At 52.5% G+C, this 25,239-nt stretch overlaps 2 protein-coding genes across 2 annotated transcripts; both read left to right on the top strand.

Annotated features, from left to right (window-relative positions):
- Nucleotides 1-4,117: 4,117 nt before the first annotated feature.
- On the top strand, nt 4,118-8,360 carry LOC109377678 (serine protease 33-like). Its single transcript, XM_019634090.1, has 5 exons — nt 4,118-4,238; nt 4,758-4,920; nt 5,480-5,757; nt 7,215-7,381; nt 8,103-8,360. The coding sequence occupies exons 1-5, from the start codon at nt 4,118-4,120 to the stop codon at nt 8,358-8,360; spliced, it is 987 nt and encodes a 328-aa protein (XP_019489635.1).
- A 2,452-nt stretch (nt 8,361-10,812) lies between these two features.
- On the top strand, nt 10,813-16,158 carry LOC109377677 (testisin-like). The gene is made up of 7 exons (XM_019634089.1): nt 10,813-11,011; nt 11,101-11,127; nt 11,333-11,498; nt 12,208-12,491; nt 14,737-14,891; nt 15,191-15,390; nt 16,149-16,158. The coding sequence occupies exons 1-7, from the start codon at nt 10,813-10,815 to the stop codon at nt 16,156-16,158; spliced, it is 1,041 nt and encodes a 346-aa protein (XP_019489634.1).
- The last annotated feature ends 9,081 nt before the right edge of the window (nt 16,159-25,239 follow it).

Raw genomic sequence — 25,239 nt, 5'->3', positions numbered from 1 at the left:
GCAATGTTGACAATCTCACCAAAAGTGATATTCCCACTGTGCTTAATTTTTTTTGCTTCTTTCCATCTCTTTCTTTTTTTATTTTTAAAGATTTTTATTGGGGAATTGGTGAAGGGGAACAGACAAGTTGTTGTCCTTCTGTTCTTCAGTCTAGTTGTGAAGGACGTCACTTCACTGGCCCATGTTTGTATTATCATTGCGCTCTTCCCGGGTGAGGCAGTCGCTCGCCGGCCCTTGGGTGGCCGCTCACGGTGGCTCACGGCAGCTCACGCTGGCTTCCTGCTGCTCATGCTGGCTGCCAGCCACTCATGGTAGCTCACGGCAGCCCACTGCAGCAGGGGCTGCAGCCTATGCTGTCGCTGGCGACTCACGGCAGCCCAGCTCCAGGTTGAGCTGTTGTTCACCATCTTAGCTGTAGAGGGCGCAGCGTCACTGGCCCTCATGTGGGATCTGAACCGGGGCCCTGCTGCCCAGAGCTGGCGTCCCAAGTCAACTGTTAACCAATGTGCCTCTCGGCCGGCCCTCTTGGTGGTTCTTTGAGGGCTTTGATGATCATGGCAGAGGCAGAAGGTACTACCTCAATCTGGGCCTGTCTGTTCTGAATGGTCAGTTTAACTGTTATCCTCAGACCCTTCTAATCACTGGTTGCTTTAGTGATGTCATCACCAACCGTTTTTGGAGACAGACCCAGGGGGCCGATCTTGGGGACCAGGGCAGATGTGGCACCAACTTCCCCAACAGTGCACTTCAGGTATATGACTTTTATCTCTTCGGGCTGAACTTCGGCCGTATGGTGGAGGCGGCTGGTGTTGAATAAACCCAAGCTCAGGATGAACAAAGAAAGTTGCATCTTGGCCTCCTCCGAGCCGAAAGCTGAAAGCTAGAGCAAAAATTAAAAAGGGCAGATTCCATGAAAGAAAATTGTAAAGACATGGATAGATCAAGATAGCTTCCGGGCCGGCTGAGTGTCTCAGTTGGTTAAGAGTTGGCTTAAGAGCACGAGCTCTGAGCAACAGGGCTGCCAGTTTGATTCCCACATGGACCAGTGATGCTGCGCCCTAGCTGAGCTGTTGCTGAGCTGCCAACAGGTAGCAGGATGGCTCAGCTGGTGTAACAACAAGGTTGCCTGTTTGATGGTGAGCTACGCCCACCCGCAACTAAGACTGAACTCGGCACCTTGAGCTGAGCTGCCGCCTGGATGGCTCAGTGGATAGTGTGCACTCTTAACAACAAGGTTGCTGGTTCGACTCCCGCATGGGATGGTGGCTACGCCCACCCGCAACTAAGACTGAACACAGCACCTTGAGCTTAGAGGCCACAAGCTGCTGGTGGGAAGCCAGCTGGCGACTGGCACCCTCCACAACGAAGACTGAAGAACAACAACTTGGCTGGTCCCCTTCCCCAATTCCCCAACACTGTTCCCCTCCCCCAATTCTCCAATAAAAAAAAAATCTAAAAAAAAAAAAAGATAGTTTCTATATTGATAATTGTTTAAGCCTAGTGACAGATGTAGGTTTCTTTTTAATACTCTTCAGCTTGTGTGTATATTTTTGAATTTCCATAATAAAAAGTGTTTTAAGTAAAATAAAGGCTTGAGAAAAAACACAGACCAGGCCAGGCTCTAGAATCCCCATCAGCAGACGTGATGTTGATTCCATGCACTCCAGGTATCGTTCTATAGCTGTGTAGACTGTCCTAGAGTGTGTAAGTCTGGGGATAAAGATGTAGCTCCTCCACTTTGTATATTCCTAATGTAACATCAGCAGAAACAGGGAATGTACTAAACACAACATGGGAAAAGCATTTCCAAGTCAAATTCTTTGCTGGGTGGCCTAGTCCATTTGGGCTGCTATAACAAAAATACCACAAAGTGGGTAGCTTATCAACCACAAATATGTATTTTCCACAGTTCCTGGGCTGGAAGTCTGAGATTAAGGTGCCAGCAGATTCAGTGCCTGGTGACGATGACCCTCTTCCTGGTTCAGAGCTGTTGCCTTCTTGCTGTGTCCTCATAAGGCAGAAGGGGAGAGGAGGCTCTTTGGGGGTCTCTTTTATAAGGGCACTAGTCCCATTTCTGAGGGCTCTGCTCTCATGACCTAATCACCTCCCAGAAGCCCCACCTCTGAACATCATCATGCTGGGGGTTAGGATTTCAACATATAAATGGAGTGGGAGGGGGGACACAAACATTCAGATCATGGCGATTGGGCTGTGAATGTTTTACCTCCTCAGTATCACACTCAGCAGGTGACCTGATCCTGTGAGCACCAAAAGTGTTATTGAATGGGTCTGAGTTTTAAGCAACACTCATTGATGATGGTGGTAAGGACTGTTGTAATGTCTTTAAATCAGACTTACTGTGAAATGCACTGGTTAAGGCCGGCTGAGTGGCTCGCTCAAGAGTGCGAGCTCTGAGCCTTGAGCGAGCCCTGAGCAACAGGGCCACTGGTTTGATTCCCGGCTCGAGCTGAGCTGCCATCAGGTGGCAGGATGGCTCAGCTTAAAAAAAGAAAGAAAGAATAAAAAGAAAAGTTGAAATCCACTGGCTCTTTCATAATTCTGATAATCTAGGAGTTCTCAAACACAATCTCAAGCATGTAGGATGTGCCTTTATCTCCGTAATGTATCAATGAATCATAAAAAACGTTTTTTGCAGTCACAAAAATCGATAATACTGTTAATGGAATTAGTTTACTATTTTTTTTACAAGTATCCCAGCAAGTATTATATATTCCAATAATGGCAAGTAAGCTAAGAAATTTAATTTTTTATAATTTCTTTCTAAATGTCTTTTCATTTTGTCTTGATTTAAAAAATATATTGGTGAAGAAATTGTAAACAATATGAAAGTGGCTGTGGACTATCACATATCAGATAATCTCACGTAAAATATAACCCAAGGCTAACCCAATGAAATATAGGACTATTTTACATTGATAAAAGTTACAAGCCACTGAAAAGATGTAAGCGGCACACGCCTTTAAGCCCCCATCAACAGAGCTTTGAAATACATAAAGCAAAAAAAAAAAAAAAAGAAAAAAAAAGTTCTAAATACTCGAGTAAGGAATAAATCCACAACTTTTTCACAGAAAGCAAGGTATCAGGTAGAGAGAAAAAGCAATAACGCCTGAGTATTCACTGAACATGATTTTGGCTTAAATCAAGAATTGGGGGCTGCTGAGACCCACTGTGCCCTTCAGGGGTAATGAGCCCCTTGGAGGAGGAGCTGCCTGGAGGTTAGGTTGATGGGGGGGGGCGCGCATCGGAAGGATGGGCACTTTTCTTTCGAGGAGTGGAAAAAACTTAGCAATCAGGGGAAGTCTCCCACATCCCTTTCTGATTTACACAACCTTTGTAAGGCCCCTGGCCCAGAGGGCCAGGGTCAAAGCTGCAGACCAGGGCAGGGGTAATGGACATCAAGGTGCCTGCTATTTGTGGTTCGAGGAGGATATCAGGGGGGTGTTATCTCCTCAGGTTGAGAATCCCGCTTCTCCTCCAGCTGCTCCACCTCCTTGAATAATGGATCCCCTCTCAGGACCAGGCATCCTGGCCGCACCTTAGGCCCTTGAGAGCACCAGCTTGAAAATGAATGGTTGAGGGGGAAGAGTGGCATATACCCCAGGGTCTAAGGTTCTGCTTCGCCACCCCTCAACCCCTCCCAGAGGTACTGGGTACTGCACAGGGTGCCAAGTAGCTTTATCTGGCTTTGCAACCTGTAGGGCTTTGGGCAAATCATTCAACCATCAGAGTCTTGGATCCTCTGCTATAAGATGGGGATCATAATAGCTCCTGGGAAATCAGGCAAGAGGTATACGGCGTGTTTGGCAGAGTGCCAGCACACAGTAAGTACCCCGTAGGTGGTGAGGAAGTTTGGTGCTGTGATGCCAGGGACAGGGCAGGGAAGGGAAGGTCCTACCAAGGATGTGGAAGAGGCCAGGGTCCCTGTTCCTAGGAGTGGTATAAGGGCCAAAGGCCTGAGAACATGGAATGCAGGTGTCAGTCCCACCCAAGGGTAAACACAGAAGCTTGGGCTGGAGCTGCTATCACCTGCTCCCCACTGGGTGTGTCTGAAGACTCTGACCCCAAGAACCAGCCCGGAAGGCTGCCAGAAGGCACCATGGAGCAGGCCCTAACCACCATCCTGCTCTCCGTCCTCCTGAAAGCCCTTCAGGGAAGCCCCCCAGCTCTCCCATTCAACGTCTCCCTAACAAATGCCAGAGGGATAAGCCTGGACTCAGGTAGGACAAATATCAGGACTGGGGAGAGAGGTATTGCAGGAGAGACAGCCTGGGTTTGGTGGGGGGCAGATAATCCCAGTGTAATCCCAGCCCCGCCCCTGATAGTCTTGTACGTGGGCAGGCCCTCTAAGGAACCCATATGTTGGGGGCCAGCATCCACTCACCCAGATTCAGCGCCTTCACAGCTTTGGCCAAAACCCCACTGCCAGGCGCTTTTTGTGTTGCATTCACTGTGTTGCATTCAGACCTTCCCCAGGAGCCCCAGCCAGCTGCTCCCACATTCCATCTCCCCAGGAAGCTTGACTGAGAAATCTAGGCCCCCAGCTCTCACCTCCCCCAATTTGGCTGCTATGCACCTCCCCCAGTGTCCTAAGTCCTCCCAAGAGGAGAGGGTCCTGCATCACAGGGGACAAGATGCCAGTCCATGAGGGGCAGATATAAATGAGGGCGGGTCTGCAGGGTGAGGGGAGGAGCACAGAGGGGACCTGGTATAACCCAGCCCACTGCCTCACCCCGCAGTGTGTGGACGCCCACGTGTAACAGGCCGCATCATTTCGGGCCAGGATGCCCAGCCGGGCCAGTGGCCATGGCAAGTCAGCCTGAGGGAATATGGATTGCATGTGTGTGGGGGCTCGCTGATCACTGAGGACTGGGTGCTGACTGCAGCCCACTGCTTGGACCGGTAAGGATCTGCAGGGAGCGTGAGTCACGGCCAGCTGGGACCTGCCTTTCACCCCTCCCCAACACCCTCCTTTCCCCACCTGAACAGGAGCCTTCTGCCCACTTGGGCAGCAGACAGCCTGGGGATGTGTCCTTCTAAGGTCTCTCTTATCCACTCAGGATGCCCCCCTAACTCGGGTTGGGCACCGGGGAGAGAGTAGAGGAAGAAACAGACCCAGCGCCAGCTCTCCCATTGTCCATCTCCCAAGAAATCATTGATTGCCCAGAAACCAAAAGCTCCCACATCAGAATGTCCTTTGAGAAACCAAGGTCCCGAGTCTACTGCTCACCAGCTGGGCAGATGACTTCACAGAAGGCTTCACCTCCTGCTAAACAGAGGAAGAACTGAGCACCTTGCCAGGTTGCATGTGGATTAAACAGAGTGTTTGTAATTGCTGGCATATGCTCATCTCGCAAAAGCATCCCTTCATAATGTTAAGACCCTTGAATCAAGATTGTCTTTAGCCCCTGCCCATGGAACCTGGGCACAGCCTCATAACCCCCTTGACTTCTGGCCCCAGGAACCAGCCTCTGTCCGCCTACTTCGTCCTGCTGGGTACCATCTCCTCCTACCCTAAGCCTGACGAACCCCAGAAGCTCCACGCCGTGGCCCAGTTCATCACCCACCCAGGCTACATGGAGAAACCCGTCAGCAGAGACATCGCCCTAGTGAAACTGGCTTCCCCTGTCAACTTCAGTGACCTCATCCTTCCAGTCTGCCTCCCCAAACCTAGAGACCTGCTGGGTCACGGCACGTGGTGCTGGGTCACTGGCTGGGGGAACATCGACACAAATCTACGTAAGGATGTCCAGAGCTGGTGGTGGGGCTGGGTGGGACAGGGGTGACTTCACTGGAGGCTGGTCCTGACACCCTCCCTAGGGCCAGCTGTACCTGCTACTACCCTCACTCAGGCTGGGCATGAAGCCTGCATACACTGGCATGGCCCCAGCAGGGGAGACACTGAAATACTGCCATGCTAATGCAGGACCAGCCTGCCACCCCAGATCCCACCTTGGGCTCCCAGTCCATCTTCCCAGCATCCAATAACCTAAGGATTAATGCTGGGTCCAGCAGAAAGCTCTAGAATGCTGGTCCAACCTGGGTCCAAACCATTCTGAAGGGCTAGTACCTGTGCCATCTATGCATTTACAGAATTCACCTGTCACTCCTGTCCACATGGGGCTGGGTCAGGGCCTAACTGCCTGGCTTCATTCTGGCTGGGTGACCTCCACTAGCCTTGCCAGGTCGTGGATCTCTGGCAAGCAGAGGTCTCAAGAGGTCAATGTGAGGGTTACTTGGGATGATGCATTTCAGGCACTTCCAGCAGGGCCAGGTAACTATCATTGCTGTCATCTTCATCGTCGTCATCGTCATCATCATCATTATGTTTGTGATAGTGCCTCAGATTAGTGTCTTGGGGCTGCCATAATAAATGACCACAAACTGGCTTACAACAACAGGGATTCATTCTCTCCCAGTTCTGGAGGCCAGAAATCTGAAATCAAGGTGTCGTAGGGCCTTCATCCTTCCAGCGGCTCTAGGGGAAGCTCCTCTCTGCTCCTTCCCGCTTCTGACGGCTCCTCAGCTTGTGGCTGCATCACTCCACTCTCTGCCTGTCTTCACATGGCCATCTCCCTGTGTGTCGCCCTGTGTCTTCTCCTTTCCTGTCTGTTATAAGGACACTCTCACCCTAATCCAGTCCAACCTCATCCTAACTAACTGCACCTACACAGTCCCTATTTCCAAATAAGTTCACATCCTGAGATTCCAGGTGGACATGAAGTTTTGAGGGGGCACTATTCAACCCCCTTTAGACCTGACCCTTGGAAAGCCAAGAGAGTAGGGTCATTTGGTGGAAGTGACTTGACCACAGTCCATGGCCAGACCCAGACCCTGAAACCAGGTCTCAGCTCTTGCCTGCCCCCCACTGTGTCCATCCCCTAACCCCCTGCACTGGGAGGAAGGCCCAGGCTGATGAGCCCACCACACCTCTGCACGTTTCACCTTGCCTTGGGGAGGAAGAGAACAGGCCTTCCTGGCATTTTGAATTTTAAACACAGGCTCAGTTTGCCACCCTGGTGTGGTGTGGTTAGAGTTTCCTGAGCGCAAATGCAGGCCCCTGTTCCTTGGGGAGCAGAGGAGCGACATGCAGAAGTGATTTCTTGTCATCAGTCCATCAAAGTGTGGGCAAGCCAGCCGAGAGCCAGGAGGCCACTGCGGACCCTCTGAGCTCTGCTCTCTGCTCCCCACCGCAGCACTCCCTCCACCCTTCACCCTGAAGGAGCTAAAACTGCCCCTCATTGACACCCAGACCTGCGATGCCTTCTACCATGAGAATTCCGGCATCCCCAGCCAGAAGCCCATCATCCTGGACGACATGCTGTGCGCCGGCTTTGAGAATGGCCAGAAGGACGCCTGCGGGGTAAGCAAGCACCTCTAGTGGGGGCCTCAAGGCAGACGAGGGCAACATTTTTTTAAATACAAGGGTCAATTCAAAAAGAAAAATGTTTCTGAACCTTGTTTCCCTTTCAAATATCATATAAATATTGTAAAAACATGGAATACCTCCTACAAATGTGCTTAAGCAAACTGGGACATATCCCTCTCCCTAAAGCTTTTCCCCTGGGGCCAAAAGTTTCTTTTTTCTTTCCAGAAAATAACACTTGGAGTCTTTGAACACATTTTCCTAAGGAGCAGCTGACTTCTGAGCTGGGTTGCTCTCGTCTTTCCTTGTCTGCTCTTACAGGCAAAGCACGCTTTAGCTCCCATTGCCTCTTAGTATTGTTTTTATCTCAGTCAAAAAAACTTTTTTTAATAAAAAATGAAGCAAACAGCACCATTAGCAACACAGACGTGCTCCTTGGAGTCCCTACTCTGAAAAACACAGTTTTATTCAGAGACTAGAGTATTCCCATTGCATTGCTTGTCCCACCTGCCAGGTATTTCATCCCTAATTCCCAGACCAGCCAACCCTGCTGCCTTCCAGAAATATCCAAGCCCCCTGGATGACCTGTCCACTAGACCTGGCCAGTAGTGCTGAAGGGAGGTTGGTGGGACTAAGGGGGGCCCTGTGAACCTCAATTTCCCCCCTGGGTAAGGAGGGCAGCTGGCCCTACACTCCTGGATTCCTTTTTTCTCCCTAGGGTGACTCTGGAGGCCCTTTGGTTTGTGACATTGATGGCGTCTGGACCCAGGCTGGGATAGTGAGCTGGGGGGATAGCTGTGCCCTCCCCAAGAGGCCAGGCGTTTATACCAACGTCAGCGTCTATACCACATGGATTCTCAGCATAATCCAGAGTTCAGCCCCAGATGACAGAAGCTTCTCTCCAAGCTTTGCTGGGATCTTTTTCTCTGCCTTATTGTTGTCTCTGGGACCACTAGGGGCACCCCTGTCTCCCTGAGGCTTGCTTAACCAGCTCTGACACCTCAGCTCCCGTATTTCAAACTCATGCCCTCTCTTTGCTCCCTACCAGGAATGCAGTAAGCAGCTTCTCACAGGGACCCCTCCCCTCCAAGCTGCCTTCCACCATCGATTGAATCCTTTGTCCTCCAGGGATCTTCTCTAGCCCCTCCCCGTCAGACAGCACCCCACTCTAATACCCCCACATCTCTCCTTCTTCAGACGGCTCATGTGTCCCCCCCCTCACCCTTCCTGCCAACCTGTGGGACAGAGCTTAGTGTACCCCACTTTTCACCCACCATCCAAGCCTGAGTCCCTGTGTGCTCCCAGGCTCAGGGATTCCTGTGGGGGTTTCTGGGACTTTTGGAACTGGAATTTGTAGTCCCTGGTGCTGGGCTGGTCCCGTTGAAAGCAAGTCTGTCTAAAAGGCAATAAAGATGAGCTGCCAGGGCCGGCCGAGTGGTGCGGTGCTTAAGAGCTGGCTCGGGACACCAGAGGGCCCTGGTTTGGATCCCACATATGAGGGCGAGTGACACTGCCCTCTACAGCTAAGATGCTGAACAACAGCTCAACCTGGAGCTGGGCTGCCATGAGTTGCCCGCGACGGCATAGGCTACAGCCCCTGCTGCAGTGGGTTGCCATGGGCTACCGTGTGTAGCCAGCAGCCAGCGTGAGCGGCTGTCCAGAAGCCGGCGACTCATCTGCCTCGCCCGGGAAGAGCGCAATGATGGTGCCAACTTGGGCCAGTGAAGCAACATCCTCAACAACTAGACTGAAGAAAAAAAGGACAGCAACTTGTCTGTTCCCCTTCTCCCAATTCCCCAGCGCTGTTCCAATTCCCCAATAAAAATCTTTAAAAAAAAAACAAAAAGATGAGCTGCAAGGCCTATTCCTCCTGTGGGTGTCCTCCCTAGACCTCAGGAGCTAGAAGGGTGTATGTAATAGGATCTCCCAGCAGCCCTTCGAGGCATACATTACTATTATCTCCATTTTTCAGACAGGGAAAATGAGGGCTGCAGGCTCCAGGGCTTACCTGAGCTTACAGTCCCAAGCAGCCCTGTCTTTAGACTCTGTGGGAGACAGAGCAACACATCTAGGAGGTCCTGGGGTCATAGTAGGGCTGGAGGTCAATCCCAGGGTCATGGAAGGCCTGGGGGTTAACCTCAGGGTCATGGGCAGGGCTGGGGGTGAATCCACATCACCTCGGGCATGAACAGTAAAGGCTCAGGCCAGGCTGAGCTTGCTCTCCTTCTGTCTCCCTCTTTCTCCAACCCGTCTCTCCAGGGAAACTTGGGAACTGGTTGGAGATATGTCAGCTGGCAGCTGGAGGAGGGAACACAGGGCTAAAACCTCAAGCAGAGGCGAGGCGGGTGTGTGAACCGGGGGGCCCTGTGGGCCACTCACTGCACAGGGCAGAGGAGACAGGAGGAGGGGGGAGCAGGTTGAGACCCTTAGCCTCTGTCCTACAACATCCCCAACCCCTCACCCTGAGCTTGGCTCTCCCACCCATGGCTGAATCAAGGGGTCACACTCTTTAACAGCCTTCACCCCCCCCCACTGGCAGCATGGTAAGGACCCTCCACCCTCTGTAGCCCCCACCTGAGAGTCCAGACTGGCTCCCCTGCCTGAAAGGACCCCCGGAATCCAATGCTGGGTAACTCATCTCTGTGAATTCCATGCTATCTCTAGTGGCATTCAAGATACACAGAGGCAACCAAGCAGGAACAGCCCTCCCAGGACCCCTGCATCTCCCCATACGGAGAGTCACTAGTCACAGGGACATTGGGATGGGCAACTTAGCGGTGTCTCTCGCATTTTGGTGATTTCCTTCCACTCGGTACCACAAGCAAGAGCGTTTATGAAAGACAGTCTCAACTTTCAAGATTTAATCCAGAGGAAGGTAATGAGACAAGCTGGGGCCTGCCACCAGGGGGCAGCCTGGGCAGGCGGGGACTAACCTGGCTGCTAGCTCAGGAGGGGACAAGACCCCAGGCCATCATTTTCCAAAGAAAGCCTTGTAAGGGATCTTCCCTTCCTGGCTCAGCCTGAGAGTACTAGCCCCTAATGGACACTCAATGAGGGGCATAATGTGCTTTCAGGGAGTCCTGCCTGGGGCCCAGGTCCTCCGTCCTTCCTGGAAGGAGAAGTGGGTAGAAAGGGGGGCAGCAAAGGGCAGCCAGGGTCTCAGGGTTGCAGACAAAGAAAGGGATTGTTGGGTGCACTGGTTCCTGGGCCATATCAAGGGGTGTGGTTGGGGACCCAGCCCCAAGAAAAGCTCAAAGCTGGGGTGCTGTGAGGTCCGATGTTCCCACAAGCCCTTGGACCCAGAGAGGTCGAGGTGGGAGAAGGTGGCGGCCAGGGTTCCCGTCGCTCCCTCTCCCCCAGGGGGCGCCCCAGCAGGGCCCTGGAGCAGGCGGAAGTAGAGGGGGCGCCAAGCGGCTGGAGAGGAGGCCATGGGTGCTCAGGTCGGTGTGCTGCTGCTGGTGCAGCTGTTGGCGCAAGTGGAACAACAGATGCAGGGTGAGCTCAAGCCGGAGCTGCCGGCCGACCTCGGTAAGGGTGATGGGGGTAGGATGGGGCTCATGGAGACCAAGGAGAGCTCACCTTCTCGCCTCCCCGCAGAGTTGCAGGATGAGGACCTGCTGTTTCCAGGTAACAGGCCCAGGACTCGCGCTTTCCTATTCAGGGCTCCTGGGCCGGAGTGCAAAAGGTGCCTTATCTTTTCATCTCTTTCGCCCCAGGTTTCGAGAACATATCGTTGCTCGCATGTAACTGATGGGCCCCATGGGGGAGGGGCGGGCGCATGCTGACCGGGTGGGGAGGGCCCCCAGCGTCCCTTTCTCCCTGGATGGCGCGACCCCAGGACTCGTGTGGTTTCCCGGGAGTCCCTTTCCTTGTGCTCCTTGGTAGGCGGTGGCGGGCAGGTGAATCTTTGTCCTGCAGTTGAGGCACGTGTCCGTCTGTCCATCCCAGGGCCATGCGGCCAACAGGCCATCCCCACGCGTGTAATGGGTGGAATGGATGCGGAGCGTGGGCGCTGGCCGTGGCAGGGCAGCCTGCGCCTATGGGGTTTCCACTCCTGTGGAGCGAGCCTGCTCAACCGGCGCTGGGTGCTCTCCGCGGCGCACTGCTTCGAAAAGTGAGTCTGAGGCCTGGGGAGGGCTGCCCCCAGGCCCTGGGTCTGCACCACACACATTGTATATGGATGTGACCCATGTGACCCTCGTGTTCTCATGAGTCCCAGGCCTCACCGCAGCTGGTCGCATCCGCGCGAGTTCCCAATGGTGCCCTTGCAGGGAACCCTGTTTAATTTTTTTCAAGAACGGTCTTCCAGAACATTCCCGCGCACATTTATGTCTCCTTCTTTTCTTTTGCTCCTTCCTGTTCTCTCCCAATGGTACCACCAGCTTTCACCTTGCTCATCCCACCTCCGGTGGAGGTGTACCACGTGGGAGGGATGAGCTGAGGTGGGTGAGTGCTGGGCACAGAGCCTGGCCTGTGGTGACAGTGGCCCCCAGAAGCTGTTTTGACTCCACCCTGCTGAGTGTCCCACTTTGGCACCTGCGCGATTGCTTATTCTTTTTTTAGAACAGTTCTGGGAGGTGATAGGCTGGGCGAGTAGCCAGATCAGACCACAGGGGTAGGCACCCTCCTGCCCCCTACTCACCCCCCAAGTCTCCAGGCTCTGGGGCTTTGGTTGCTGCCTCTCTGGGCTCTCACCACTCATGATGTCCAAGAGGAACCCTAGTAGCTCCCGTGGCAGCCTCCCCGCAGGGAGTGGGCCCCAGGTGTGTTTAGGTGGTCCACTCTCCACTAAGGACCCCTGACTGCTCTCTCCTTCCTTCCAGGAACAGTGACCCCTATGAGTGGACAGTCCAGTTTGGCGAGTTGTCTGCCATGCCATCTATATGGAACCTGCAGGCCTACTTCAACCGTTACCAGGTGGAGGACATCATTCTGAGCCCCATGTACCTTGGGGCTTCCGCCTATGACATTGCCCTGCTGAGGCTGTCATCCTCTGTTACCTACAATAAGTACATCCAGCCCATCTGTGTTCTGGCCTCTTCCACTGAGTTCCAGAACCGGAGTAACTGCTGGGTGACCGGCTGGGGGAACATCGAAGAAGATAAGGGTGAGGCTGGGGACAGGTGGTGGGTATGGGACGGGAGAAACTTCTACCCCCTGTTCCAGCTGCACAGCCCCCACCCTGGTCTGTATATAGTCACCCCGCCCCCCTTGGGCCTGCTCATTCATTCTCTCCCCATCTGCTTTTCTCTTTCCTGTTCAGAAAGGGCAGGACCTTTGGTACCCACACTCAGCTCCTTCTCTTTCCCTCCCGCCACCAGAAAGTGAGAGTCAGAAGCCAGAGGTGAGAGGGAGGTCAGCGTGGCCCAGGCCGCACTCCCAGCCTGCAGTTGTTGGCAGGGGAGGTGGATTGGGCCATATCAGAAAAGCCTCAGCATAGTGCTCACCCCTCACTCAGCCATCCAGCCTCCACACTCTGGCTCCTCCATACCTTCTTTTTTTTGTTTTGTTTAAAAGAAATTGTATTGGGGAACAGTATGTTTTTCCAGGACCCATCAGCTCCAAGTCAAGTAGTTGTCTTCAATCTAGTTGTGGAGGGCACAGCTCCATGGCCCATGTGGGAATTGAACCGGCAACCTTAGTGTTATGAGCCTGCGCTCTAACCACCTGAGCTAACCGGCCGCCCTGCCTTCATACCTTCTTTATCTATCCACTTTGGCCTACTCTCCTGGAATGCTGAGCCCATTTTGCTCTTCTCGAAATTTCAAGCCACCCTCCAACCTCAGCTCTACTGGGGTCCTTAGGCTGGCATGAGCTGCCACCAGCTTATCCCTCACCATGAATCCCCTGAAACCGCTGGGCACATCCTCTCCCCAAGTGCCCAGGGGGTTCGAGTCCCACAGATGGAGCATAGTCCCTCCCCCTGGACTGCCCTTTACACTGCTCCCTGGCCTGGTCCATTCCTGTCTCACCCTTAACAACAGTAATAATATCAGAGACAGCTCCTGCATGCACACTGTGTGCCCAGCACTGTTCTAGGCTGTAGGGACTCAGGAGTGAGCAGGCCATGGTCTGTCTTCCTTCTGGAGCTTACCTGTGAATGAGGCTGGGAACTTTGTTTACACCTGCTTTACAGATGGGGAAGCTGACAAGGGTATGGAACTTGCCCGAGGCCCCAGGAGTCAGTGGAGAAGCCAGAGCTCATTGGCCTAGAGGGGTTAATGTGTCCCTAAGGTCACACATCTGGAATTGGCAGGGGGGATAGAGAAGTCAACACTAGACCTGTTTCCCTCTAGAGTTGGGGTCCTTTCCTTTCTCCTAGAAGGGTTGGATAACGTGCCCCTGCTGAAGACCTCCCTGGGCCCCAAGGGCTGAAAGGGTGTGAGTCAGCCTAAGGCTGACAGGTGGTCACACTCAGGCCCAGGCTCCACCCTCCTTCTCCTAGATGGCAGGCAACTTCTGGAGTCCGCCTGCCTAGTGTAAAACTTAGCTCTGCCACGTGCTAGCTGGCAGACTTTGGGGAAGCATTTCATCTAACTGTGCCTCAGCTTGCTCACCTGTAAAATGGGGTAACAACAGTTCCCACCTCATAGAGTGGTTCTGCATAGGGTTTAGCAGAATGCCTGACAGATAGGCGGCTTTACCAACATGTCAGCTTTTGGTGTTATTGTTGTCACCATCCTCTGTAGGATAAGGTGGTGACCAGGGCCTGGACTTAGGAATCAGACCCGGGTTCGTGTCAAGCTCTGGTATTTCCCCGGGTGCTTGAAGGGGTGGGGGTGGGGATGAAAGGGGGGGGCACCCTCCCCTAGTATCTTTGCACCCTCTCCTAGTATCTTTCCTTACATGAAAGTGAATCATGATTGTGCTACATCCTGGGGGTGCTGCAGGAGCCCTAAGAGCATGTAGGAAAGCTCTCGGCTCAGGCCCTGGGAGTACCCGCATACATGAGGAGAGCAAGCCTCCCATGGACTGTCCCACCTACTAAGGCACATGGGTGCTACAGCTAATCCCAAACCACCAGCTGCGTTAGCCTCCCCTCTGTGCATGCTAAGGGCTCTTTCCACTGGCTCAGACAGGGGCTGTCATCTGCATGCTGCAGATAGGGAAACCTAGTCTCAGGGAAGAGCTGTAACAGCCTGTCCAACCACTGGGTCCTTCTGTGATATTGCTCATCACCTGTGATGTGCTGGGTGCTGGGTGCTGGTCTAGAGCAGAGGACTCATCAAGGCACTATGGGTGCCCCAGGGACCCCCCACCCCTTGCCTGTAGCTTATGCCATTCCTCCCAACCAGATGGCAGAGGAAAGGCTCAGGATGCCATATTTCTCTGTCTCCTCAACTCCTGTGTAGATCTGCCATCTCCCTACACCCTCCAGGAAGTGAAGGTCGGCATCATAAACACCACCATGTGTAACAACCTCTACTCACAGCCTATTTTCAGCTATGACATCTGGGGAGACATGATTTGTGCTGGTGATGTGCAAGGCGGCAAGGATGCCTGCTTCGTGAGTGTCCCTCCCCACCCCAACCAGGGCCTTGTGTGTCCTAGCCTCCCACCACTTCAGCCCCAGGCTTGATAGCCACTTATATCCTTATGCCTCATTTGGTCCTCATGGCAACCCCGGGGGGTTAGAGACTATGGTCCCACTTTGCAGATGCAGAAACTGAGACTTGATTGCTTCTAGGGAGAGGTGTAGGATTTGCATCCAGTGTGCCCAGCTCCACTGCCCCTCCTGCTCTCCCAGCCTCTCTGTTAACCCTTCCTGCCCTGACCCAGGCCGGGCTCACCCATGCTGCTCCCCAGGGTGACTCAGGCGGACCCTTGACCTGCGAGAAGAAAGGGCTGTGGTATCAGGTTGGAGTCGTGAGTTGGGGAGTGGGCTGTGGTAGGCCCAACCGGCCCGGTGTCTACACCAACGTCAGTAGGCACTTCAACTGGATCCGGATGCTGATGGCCCACAGCGACATTCACAGGTCAGACACCTGGCTGCTGCTGCTGCTGCTGCTGCTGCTGCTGCTCCTCCTCCTCCTCCTCCCCCTGCTCTAGACTGCCCCATTTCTGCAGCTGGCCTGAGTCTAACAGCCCCTGACAGTCAGGACCATCTGCTCCACCAGGCCCACTCCCTTACTGTCCCATTTCTAATAAACACGTTTGCATGTTCGAGTTGATACCTTGCAGAGAATTCTGTGCACTCAGGTGGCTTCCTAGACACCCTGATGGTAACCCGTGTCCTGTCGTCCACCCCAAGCCCATCCCCTAACTCCTAAATCTTTCTCCACCCATCTGCACTATACAGGCTTGGGTTGCAAATGGCAGAACCCACTCAGGTTAGTGCAATCAGTAAGATAATTTATGGAAGAACATTAGTAGCACCAGGGTCTGTGCGGGATAGGAAGACTGGAGTGGGGGTACTGTGAAGAAACACCCCCAGTTCTCATGCTGGTGTCCCCATCACACAGATGCCAGGTCCTGGTCTTACTGAAGTTCCCCCAAAGGCCAACCTGAGACCAGGACGGAGGTGCAGGTAGTTTATTTGAAAGATGATACCAAGAAGCCCTGGTGAGGGGTGGAGAAACTGAGGCAGGAAAGGAAGAACCCGATGACATTTGCCTGAACGAGAAGATTACTGTTGTGGGCAACTGAGGTGCAGTCTTGCTGGGGCCCTCTGGGAACTATGAGGAACGCAGCCCTGCACTGGGACCCTGGAGGACAAGGAGGCTGGTGTGGGCACTTCTCTACTGACCCCTTCGGGATTCTGCAGATGTGATTAAGTTAAAGACATGAGATGGGGAGATTTTTCTGGATTGTCCAGGTGGGCCCAGTGTAATCACAAGAGTCCTCAAAACTGGAAGAAGGAGTCAGAAGAGGAAGTCAGAGAGATGTGATATGAGAAGGACATGACCCACCATTGCTGGCTTTGAAGATAGAAGAAGGGCCACACGCCAAGGACCGTGGGTGGCCTCTACAAGCTGAAAAAGGTGAGGTAATGGAGTCTCCTCTAGAGCCTCCAGAAAGGAACAAAGCCCTGCTGACACCTTAATTTTAGCTCAGTGAGATACTTGTCAGAATTCTAGCCTACAAACTACGACAATAAATGTACGTTGCTTTAGGCCACGGAGTGTGTGTGGTAATTTTTTATAGCAGCAATAGAAAAATAGCACATAACGTAAGCCTGCATTCTTGCAAGTCCGGGGTGAAACCTCAGAAAAGGAAGATGCGGAATTGAAAAACGGTGGAATCTATCCAGTGGGACCTGAAAAGAGAGTCAAAGGTGACAGTGTGGCAGGACCAGAAAGCAATCAGAACAGTAAGTCAGCAGGCTTTAGGCTGTGAAATGGAATGGATCTAAGAACTAGAATACACGAGAAATTTCAGGATGGTAGAAATAAAGTGTATCAGTCATGTTTCTAAGGAAAGAAAAAAAAGGACAATCAGAAACCCTGAGGGTGAAGGAGTTGGGACTATGCAACAAACCAAGGTCCAAAATGAAGCAGTATGCCCTCCAGCTTCTAGCCATGAAATAGCCAGGCTCACCCAGCCCAGATGGGAAGAGTGAGGTCCCATCAGATCCACCAGGGACCTAACATGAGGTGGAAGTGGGAGAGGGCTTGGGGTTCAGAGGGGACTTGAGGACAGAAGGATATAGAGAAGGATATAGAGGACAGAAGGATATAGCTCCCTGATGTGTCAGAATGGGAATCTAACTAGCTGGGGCTGATGTCCCAAGTGACCACACTCAACCCCAGCTGGCTGGGGGGAGGGGGGAGTGTCATGTTAGAGATCCTCAATGTCCTGAGGAGACAGGGAAGGTCCCTTTGGGGCCAGAATCAACCCTCAGGATGGGGAGCAGAAGGGAGGCGGAAGGTCCTGGGAGGTGGGAAGCAGGGCCCAGTCATGTCGCCAGCTCTGTTTGCTCAGGCCCAGCCTTTGGGCACACTGTGTGTCCAGGAGGGGATGAGAGCCTTGCACTGATCCCTTCCTGGGGATTGGCACTGAAACCTAGCCCCTGGCCTGGCTGGGATCCTGTGGAGCCAGCAGGGGCCCGGCCCAGGAGCACCAGGAAGACAGACAGGCCCAGACTGGCAGCTACATTGAGTGGGGGTACCCACAACATAGCATGAGGCGGGGTTGAGAAGAAGACAGCTGACCGGCCCACCCAGGGCCTGAGAGGACGTGGGACCCAGACTGAGGAGCCCCAGATCCAATGTGAGGATGAAGGTGGGGTAGGGTAGGGAGTGCAATCCCCTCTTCCTGGAGCTGTTGACTCAAGAATAACCCAGACGGACCTGGGCCTGCTCTCAGGAATACCACCTCCTCAGTGGGGCAACATCCAGTCAACAAATAAATGAACAAAACCAAGAAACATTTGTATCTTACATCTTCTCTGGGTGCCTGGGGCACACTTGCCTTAAGGCTGAGTCTAACCAGGAAAGGGGAGATGACCTAGGTGGGTGGCTCCTCCAGGCTCCCCTGTTGAGCAGGGCAGGGGCTGGTTCTGGCCCAACAAGGATTCTTGGGCTGCCCTCTGGACAAAGTCTGGGATGGCCTCTGAAGGTCTCATCTCCCTGACCCTCCTAGCAGGTAGGGGTCTCTCACACACCAGGGGTTACAGGGCTCTGCCCCTGCCCAGCTGCTCTACAGATTGGGACAGCACCCCCTCCTGGCCCCGGGAGGAAATCCCACATCAACACTGATGGGTGCCTGGGGACAGAACCTGAAAAGGAGTCTGCCCTTGGTGCACAGAGTGAGGACAGCTCTGACCCCAGCCAGGCTGCCTCCTGTTCCACACAGGATCCCCTGGACCCTGCAGCTGTGCCTCCCCAAAAGAGAAGCAGGCTACAGCCAGCTATCCTGCTGTCCCCACCCCATCCTATCCCTCCCTCCCTCACACCTGATCCCCCTCAGCGTCTACCTCTGGAGAGCCTCAGAGACAGGTGGGTCTATTCCTTTGTATTCTAGGGAGACCCTCTCTTATTTGAAGAAACAGTCCTTCTCAGGCCATCAGAAGACTCTGTGGATGGCCCTGTGGGCATTAACTGGATTTAGATGTGTCCCAAATTGTACAGCAGCCTGGGAAACATATCTAACTGTTGTTTTCCAAAGTGGCTGTATCAATTTTGTATTTCCACAAGCGAAAAATGAGAATTCGTGCCGGCCGAGTGGCGCGATGGTTGGGAACTGGTTTGGGACGCCAGAGGGCCCCGGTTCAGATCCCACATACGAGGGCCAGTGACACTGCCCTCCACAGCTAAGATGCTGGACGACAGCTCAACCTGGAGCTCGGCTGCCGTGGGTCGCCGGCGACGGCGTGGGCTGCAGCCCCTGTGGCAGTGGGTTGCCATGGGCTACCGTGTGTAGCCAGCAGCCAGCGTGAGCGGACAGCAGCCGCAATGAGCGGCCGTCCAGAAGGCGGCAGCTGATCTGCCTCACCCGGGAAGAGCGCAATGATGCTGCCAACTTGGGCCAGTGAGGCGGCGTCCTCCACAACTAGACTGAAGAACAAAACTTGTCTGTTCCCCTTCCCCCAATTCCCCAGCGCTGTTCCCATCCCCCCAATTCCCCAATAACAATCTTTAAAAAAAAATGAGAGTTCAACTTAGTTTTTCATATCTAAAAATTTGTACATACCCTATAGACTGTTGTGAGAATGAAATGAGTTAATACATCAGGGGCTTAGAACCATACTTGGCATAGAGTAAGCACTATGCATATGCTAGCTGCTAACATCATTATTATCATTATCAACTGAGTTCATCTGGCTGGACTTTGAGAAGAAGAAAGCTCCCAACTCCTGAGGTCCCAGCATGAGAGCTGAGCTAAGATGTCCATTTTACTTCCCCTTCTCCAGACTGATCCTGGGACAGCCCAGCCCTGCTGTTCACCCATGGTTCCTCTTCAGTAGTGGTTTCGACAGAATGTTATGTCCAAGAGATGTTAGTGGACTGTATTTGTAAAAAGATTTTATGGTCACAGACTTTTGGAAAAGTGAAATTGTTTTCTTGTTGCAGGACTTTTCAATGACTTTGATATGCTAAAATGCATCAGGAATGTGTAAGAGGAAATATAGTGTGCATTCTGCACACTTACTTAACCATGGAACCCTGGTGTTGGGGGAATTTCATAAGGGACTTGTGAGATGCTGTCCCATGGTGTCTAGGGCCAAGTGGGATCTTGGCGGTTCCCTTGGTTGCTTTTTTTTTTTTAGATTTTATTAGGGGAATTGGAGGGGAACAGCGTTGGGGAATCGGGGAAGGGGAACAGACAAGTTGCTCTCCTTTTGTTTGTTTGTTTTTGTTTTTTTGTTTTTAGCTGAGCCATCCTGCTACCTGTTGGCAGCTCAGCGGCTGCTCAGCTCGGGCTGGACTCGAACTGCTGTTGCTCAGAGCTCAAACTCTTGAGCGAGCTCTTAACCAACTGAGCCACTCGGCCGGCCCCCAAGTTGCTCTCCTTTTGGTCTTCAGTCTAGTTGTGGAGGACGTCGCTTCACTGGCCCATGTTGGTATTATCATAACGCTCTTCCCGGGTGAGGCAGTCGCTCGCCGGCCATTGGACAGCCGCTCACGCTGGCTGCCGGCACTCACGGTAGCTTATGGCAGCCCATTGTCACCCCACTGCAGCCTATGCCATCGCTGGTGACTCATGACAGCCCAGCTCCAGGTCGAGCTGTTGTTCACCATCTTAGCTGTAGAGGGCACAGCATAACTGGCTCTCATGTGGGACCTGAACAGGGACCCTGCTGCTCAGAGCTGGCGTCCCAAGTCAACTCTTAACCAACGCACCACTCGGCCGGCCCCCTTGGTTGCTTCTTCTCATAGGATCCCCTCATCAGACATCCTCCATCTTCTCAGGTGGAGTCTTCTTCAGTAAAATCGCATTCCTTTCAGCACCTGTCCCTGCCTTGTGCCCCAAGAGGTGCTGGTGAGATGAGACCTCATTGCCTAAGCGGTCCAGGTGCCCATCTCCTGGTTAGAAAATGGCAGGAAGTGCTGGGTCCTCATTGGATGTTTACTAAATAAAGCAGGTATGTGAAAATGAAGGTAACTTAAGGTGCCTAAAGCAATGCTTATTTGCAATTTATGTCATGATGACCCCAGACCCTTGCCCCCTCGTTCCCATTACCCCATTCTCAGTCTCCAGGCTGAGCAGCCTCTCTCCACAGAGTCCTTCACTGGTGTCTCGCTTTCGCTCCACCCCCAGGAGGTCTCCCCCTTTCTGGGTCTGTGGCCAGATGCAAAGCCACGTATCCAGATCATCTGACTACAAAGGAGGCTTGTTTTCCTCTTAACATGAGAAGTGCATCGTGACTTGAAGAAGAATTTGCATGTTCCCTGTCTGTCTCAATCTGATTATGCCACTGCCCTGGACTGCTGTTTAAGGTAATGGGGAAAATGGTTCTGTCATTTTATAACCAGACTATTTTGCAAAGTAAAAATAGCTTTACGATGATTATACAATTAATGTACTCTAATTAGAAAGGAGCATAAGAAAAAACTTTTGAAAATTACTGGAACCAAACTTGAACCCATCTCATGGTGTTGGATATTTGAGTTGTTGTAAGTTAAAAACAATACCTTTAGTCAAATGGGCTTCATGTTTTTATGGGTTTTTAAACCATGAGAAGGTCCCCAGTCCACTCCCCCAGCAAAGTAAGAGGGACCCATTTCCTGAAGTGTTCCTGACACTGAGAACTTCCACTTTTATATCCTTTGTGAACTTGTAAGTTTAAAAATACATCTTAGTTATTGAAAGCATAATGACTTTGTTTTTATAAAATTGGTGCAATCTTTAGAAAAATTGAAGCAATAAAAAAACCAGAAAAGTAGAAAAATGTCCTAAATCCAATCATCTGGAAATAACCCTAGTTTCGTTTGAACATTGTTCCAGAAATCTTTTTGGAAAAGTAAGTTCAAGGACAGGCAGATGGAAAGATGGCTAGGGTCTGGGTCAGGATGGAAGCCTGGACCCACATGCCTGCTTCTCTAAGACACCCCCCAACTCGAGAAAACAACAAGGAGATATTTACAAAGAGAATAACTCTCTAAGAATGCTGGGCCTCAGAGATGTGGTGGAGCTTCTCAAAGTGGGGAAGCAGATGGGGTTCTGTAAATGGGGATAGGGGCCTCAGTGGGGCTGGGAGCAGGGGTTCTAGGAACTTCAGGGAGGATACAGTTTCTCGTTTAAGTCCTCCAGTCTATGGTATTTGTTACAGCAGCCCCAACTGACTAATACAGCAGGTAACGAGTACACATGCCAGGGCAGCCTTGGGAAAGCAGAACCTGGATCCCCTGTTTCCCTCAATTTCACACTTGGGTAGAATCCATTTTCTTTTCAACACTTGCACTAATGGAATTTCAATTACATAAAAGATTAGATAAAATGTGTGGTTGGGTGGTCTGGTTTTCCAAGAAAAGTACTGAGTTTCTCTGGGAAAATTATTGAGTTTCACTGGAGGTAAATGCTTAGCTTAGAGCTCAGCATCCAATTAAGAATTTGAATGAGTGAGTAAGTAAATGAGTGGGAGAAAGTTGAGTTCAGAAGTGCAAAACCAAAGTGCTCCCCCCTTAGCGTGGGCCTTCCACCTGGCAGTCACTCAAGGGCAAGACACAAAGCCCAGCAAAGGCCACAAAGGTCACTCCCCTCCCCCATCCATCAGGTTCTTTCCTCTGATTTCTGGGGCCCCAGGGATCAAATGAGGCCACATGAAGGAGCCCGCTCTCCCACTTTGCCCTGGGAGTCTCAGCCAGGCCAGGCTTACCCCTGAGACCTGAACCAGTGACACAGTTCCGACCTCCAAGGTGGACTGAGGGCTTCCCGAATAGGGTGGCAGGGAGGCCTGGCCAGATAAGTGGGCAGGGAATGCAGCCCCTCTTGTCTGCTATGCCTCAGGCTGCCTAAACCCCACACTCAGAGGGCAGGGAGATCAGGGGAGCCAGTCCTGACCCAACCCCCCAAAATCAAACCAGCCAGGCCAGCACCCACCTCTGCAGGAAGAAGGCCCTACTGTTTGGGGCTCCTGGCAGAATGAGGTCAGGGGCGCGCCCGTGGAGGGGATTATGGCCTTGTAAATGTCTAGTAAATCCCCTCATGGGAGCTCTGATCCCGAGGGACAAAGGACCTGTGTTGAGTTTCCCTCAGGCTCAGGGCCAGAACCAGACCACAGTGACAGGGGAGGCAGGTCTCCTCCAGGATCAGGGCCTCCTACACAGGCGTGCACGAGTTTATGCACATGGAGAGCATGTGCAAGCTCCTGTGCATGGTGGTGGTGGGCAAATGTGTGTGTGTGTGTGTGAGGGTGCATCCGTGTGCAAACGCATGTGTGTGCATGTGCGTCCATTATAATTATGCTCATTGCTCTATGAAAATGTGCTTCATGTATGCTTCTGGACAAGTTCAGTTATCTTCTCTTTGCTCAGACCAGAAACCTGTCTCTTCCTCCAACTCCCACCCCAGGTAGTGCTTCCTGGAGTCCCAGCCCATACAGACTCTCCTCTGGGCGCCAAACCCTGCCAGCCTGGAGGTGGGAAGAAGATGACTGAATTGGCAGCAAAACTTGCAAAAGTACCCTCAGGCTGGGCTGGGGAAGGAACACAAGACTCTTTGTGCAACCTGCCAGCCCCTGTCTCCTAGGGCTGTGCTTGTGAGGTCCTAGGCCTCTTCCACCTCCTTTCAGCAGGAGGTTTCTGGGGCCTGGGGGTTGGGAGGCCTGAGCCCCGAGGAGTCTCTCCAGGGAGACCAGCGCAGATTCAGAGGCAAGGGCACAGTTTTCAGGATACAGCGCCTCTCGGTTGTGTTTGTTAAATGGGACCCCCTCCCGGCCTCCCAGCCCCGTGTGTCCAGCACCATGGACAGGGCTGCGACTGTTCCAAGGCATAGGAATCACCAGGGGTCCGCTGACTTTGTGGGTGAAGGGCCAGAGAGTAAACAGTTTAGGTTTTCTAGGTTTTAAAGTCGCTGTCACAAGGACTTAGCTCTCTGCCTGTAGTTGAAAGCAGCCCCAGACACTATGCAAATGAGTAACACTTTATTGGTGGGTGATGGCACTGGAATTTCATAGAATGTTTGTGTGTTACAAAATGCTATTCTTTTTTTTAATTTTTCCTAAGTATTTGAAAAATGTAAAAAGTGTTCTTAGCTCATGAACTGTGCAAAAACAGGCAGAGGGTTGGCTTCGGCTGCAGGCCATAGTAGCTAACCTCTGCCCTAGGTACCTGGTGTAGGTAGTAGAGGTGCCAGTTAAACAAGGCCTCCACCCCATTCTCCAGTTCTCCCAGCACTGCCATCCAGATGAAACCAGTGTTCCCAGCTCCTGGTGAGTCAGCACTCCCAGAGCAAGTCTGTGCACACGTGAGTCCATTCTTTGCACCCTTTATCCTTGTAGCCAAGTGGGGACACTCCAAACCCTCATGTCTCCAGTGGCCTGTGTCTTGGGGAATGTGTCAGTGCAGCAGAAGCAAGAATACTTCACACCTGTGTAGTATTCTGCTGTATGGGTGACAACATCATTTATCTAATGGGTCACCTCTAGATAGACAAGTTCTGTTGTTTCTAATCTGTGATTTTCAAAGGATGCTGCAAAGAAAAACCTTGTATACCTGTCCACATGACATAAAGTCTTTGGTGTTCAGACCCCTAGCTGGAGAAGCATCTTGTTGAATTCTCATAACATCCCGTGAGGAGTTTCTACTGTTATCCACATATATCAGATGAAATACTCGAGGGACACAGAGGTGACATAAGCTCCCCAAATAGCATGACTAGCAAGTAGGAAAGAAAAGGTTTGGACCTGATCTGGCTCCAGCACCCACACCCACAATTAGCCCCTATCTTGACAGTCGTGACCCCACAGCTCTTCTCAAAGGTTGGCGAGGCCCTGTGGACAGCCTTAGCTCCAAGTCTTCACAGAAAGCCTGAACTTGCTACACCAGAACCCTTAAGAATTACACTGTTACCTTCCAGATAAAATCTGACCCCTCGGTCTGGCCCCAGGTGCCTTTGGAAGGACTGGTCTGAAGGCTCACCTCTCCCCAATCCTCTACCTTCTGTCATGGCACCTTTGCTGTTGGTCTTCCTATAACCCGTTAAAGCTGACTCATCCTTAGCCTACTCCCAGACCTGACACATAGGAAAGATCACAGACACCTTCCAAGTGACAGACCCTGGAAGTCCTGGAGTATCTCTTCCACCTCGCACCAGACACACAGAACTGATCTGCCCACTCCAGCTCTCTGAGGGTTAGCTGGGAGCTTGACCTGGGCTCCTGAATGCCCACAGGACTCCAGGCCTCAATGAGGTCTTGAACTCAGTTGTGCACAAGACGGGATCCCTGCTCCTCATGGACCTTCTGTGGACATTCGACCTACAGCCCCCCCATGGGGTTGAAACCTGTCTGGCCAACCTGAGAAGGGCTCTCAGCAAACATTCCCCCCCACACCTTTGAAGTCAAGATCTAGTTCAGGAGCTGAGGAGAAAGGCCCAGAGGTGACAGTGAAATCCGTATCACTTCTCCTTTTGTTTGTATAGGCCTTGGGTCCAAGACAACAAACATAGCATGTCCGGGAGCCTCCCCCAGGATGGCTCTGGGTATTCCCCCAAGAAGAGCCCCCACCGATCAGCTCCTTCCTGTCCCCCTGGTGGCCTCTGCTCCTTCCTTCTGGATGGGGGCCCACAGGGCCTTCAGAGGGTATAAAGGGCCAGGTGGAGGGCACCCAGGTGCAAGACTCCCAGTGCCAGGACTGGGTGACAAGATTTTCCCGGCCAGGTAGGCGGTGCTCCCCTCTCATGGATGGGGCCCAGCAAAGTTAGGCAGGGCCCCTCTCTGAGAGTCAGGTGGCCTGTCCCTTCTCTCCAGTAGC

Source organism: Hipposideros armiger, unplaced genomic scaffold, assembly GCF_001890085.2.
Source record: "Hipposideros armiger isolate ML-2016 unplaced genomic scaffold, ASM189008v1 scaffold_1500, whole genome shotgun sequence".
Taxonomy (NCBI): domain Eukaryota; kingdom Metazoa; phylum Chordata; class Mammalia; order Chiroptera; family Hipposideridae; genus Hipposideros; species Hipposideros armiger.
This window is presented reverse-complemented; position numbering and strand designations above follow the sequence as displayed.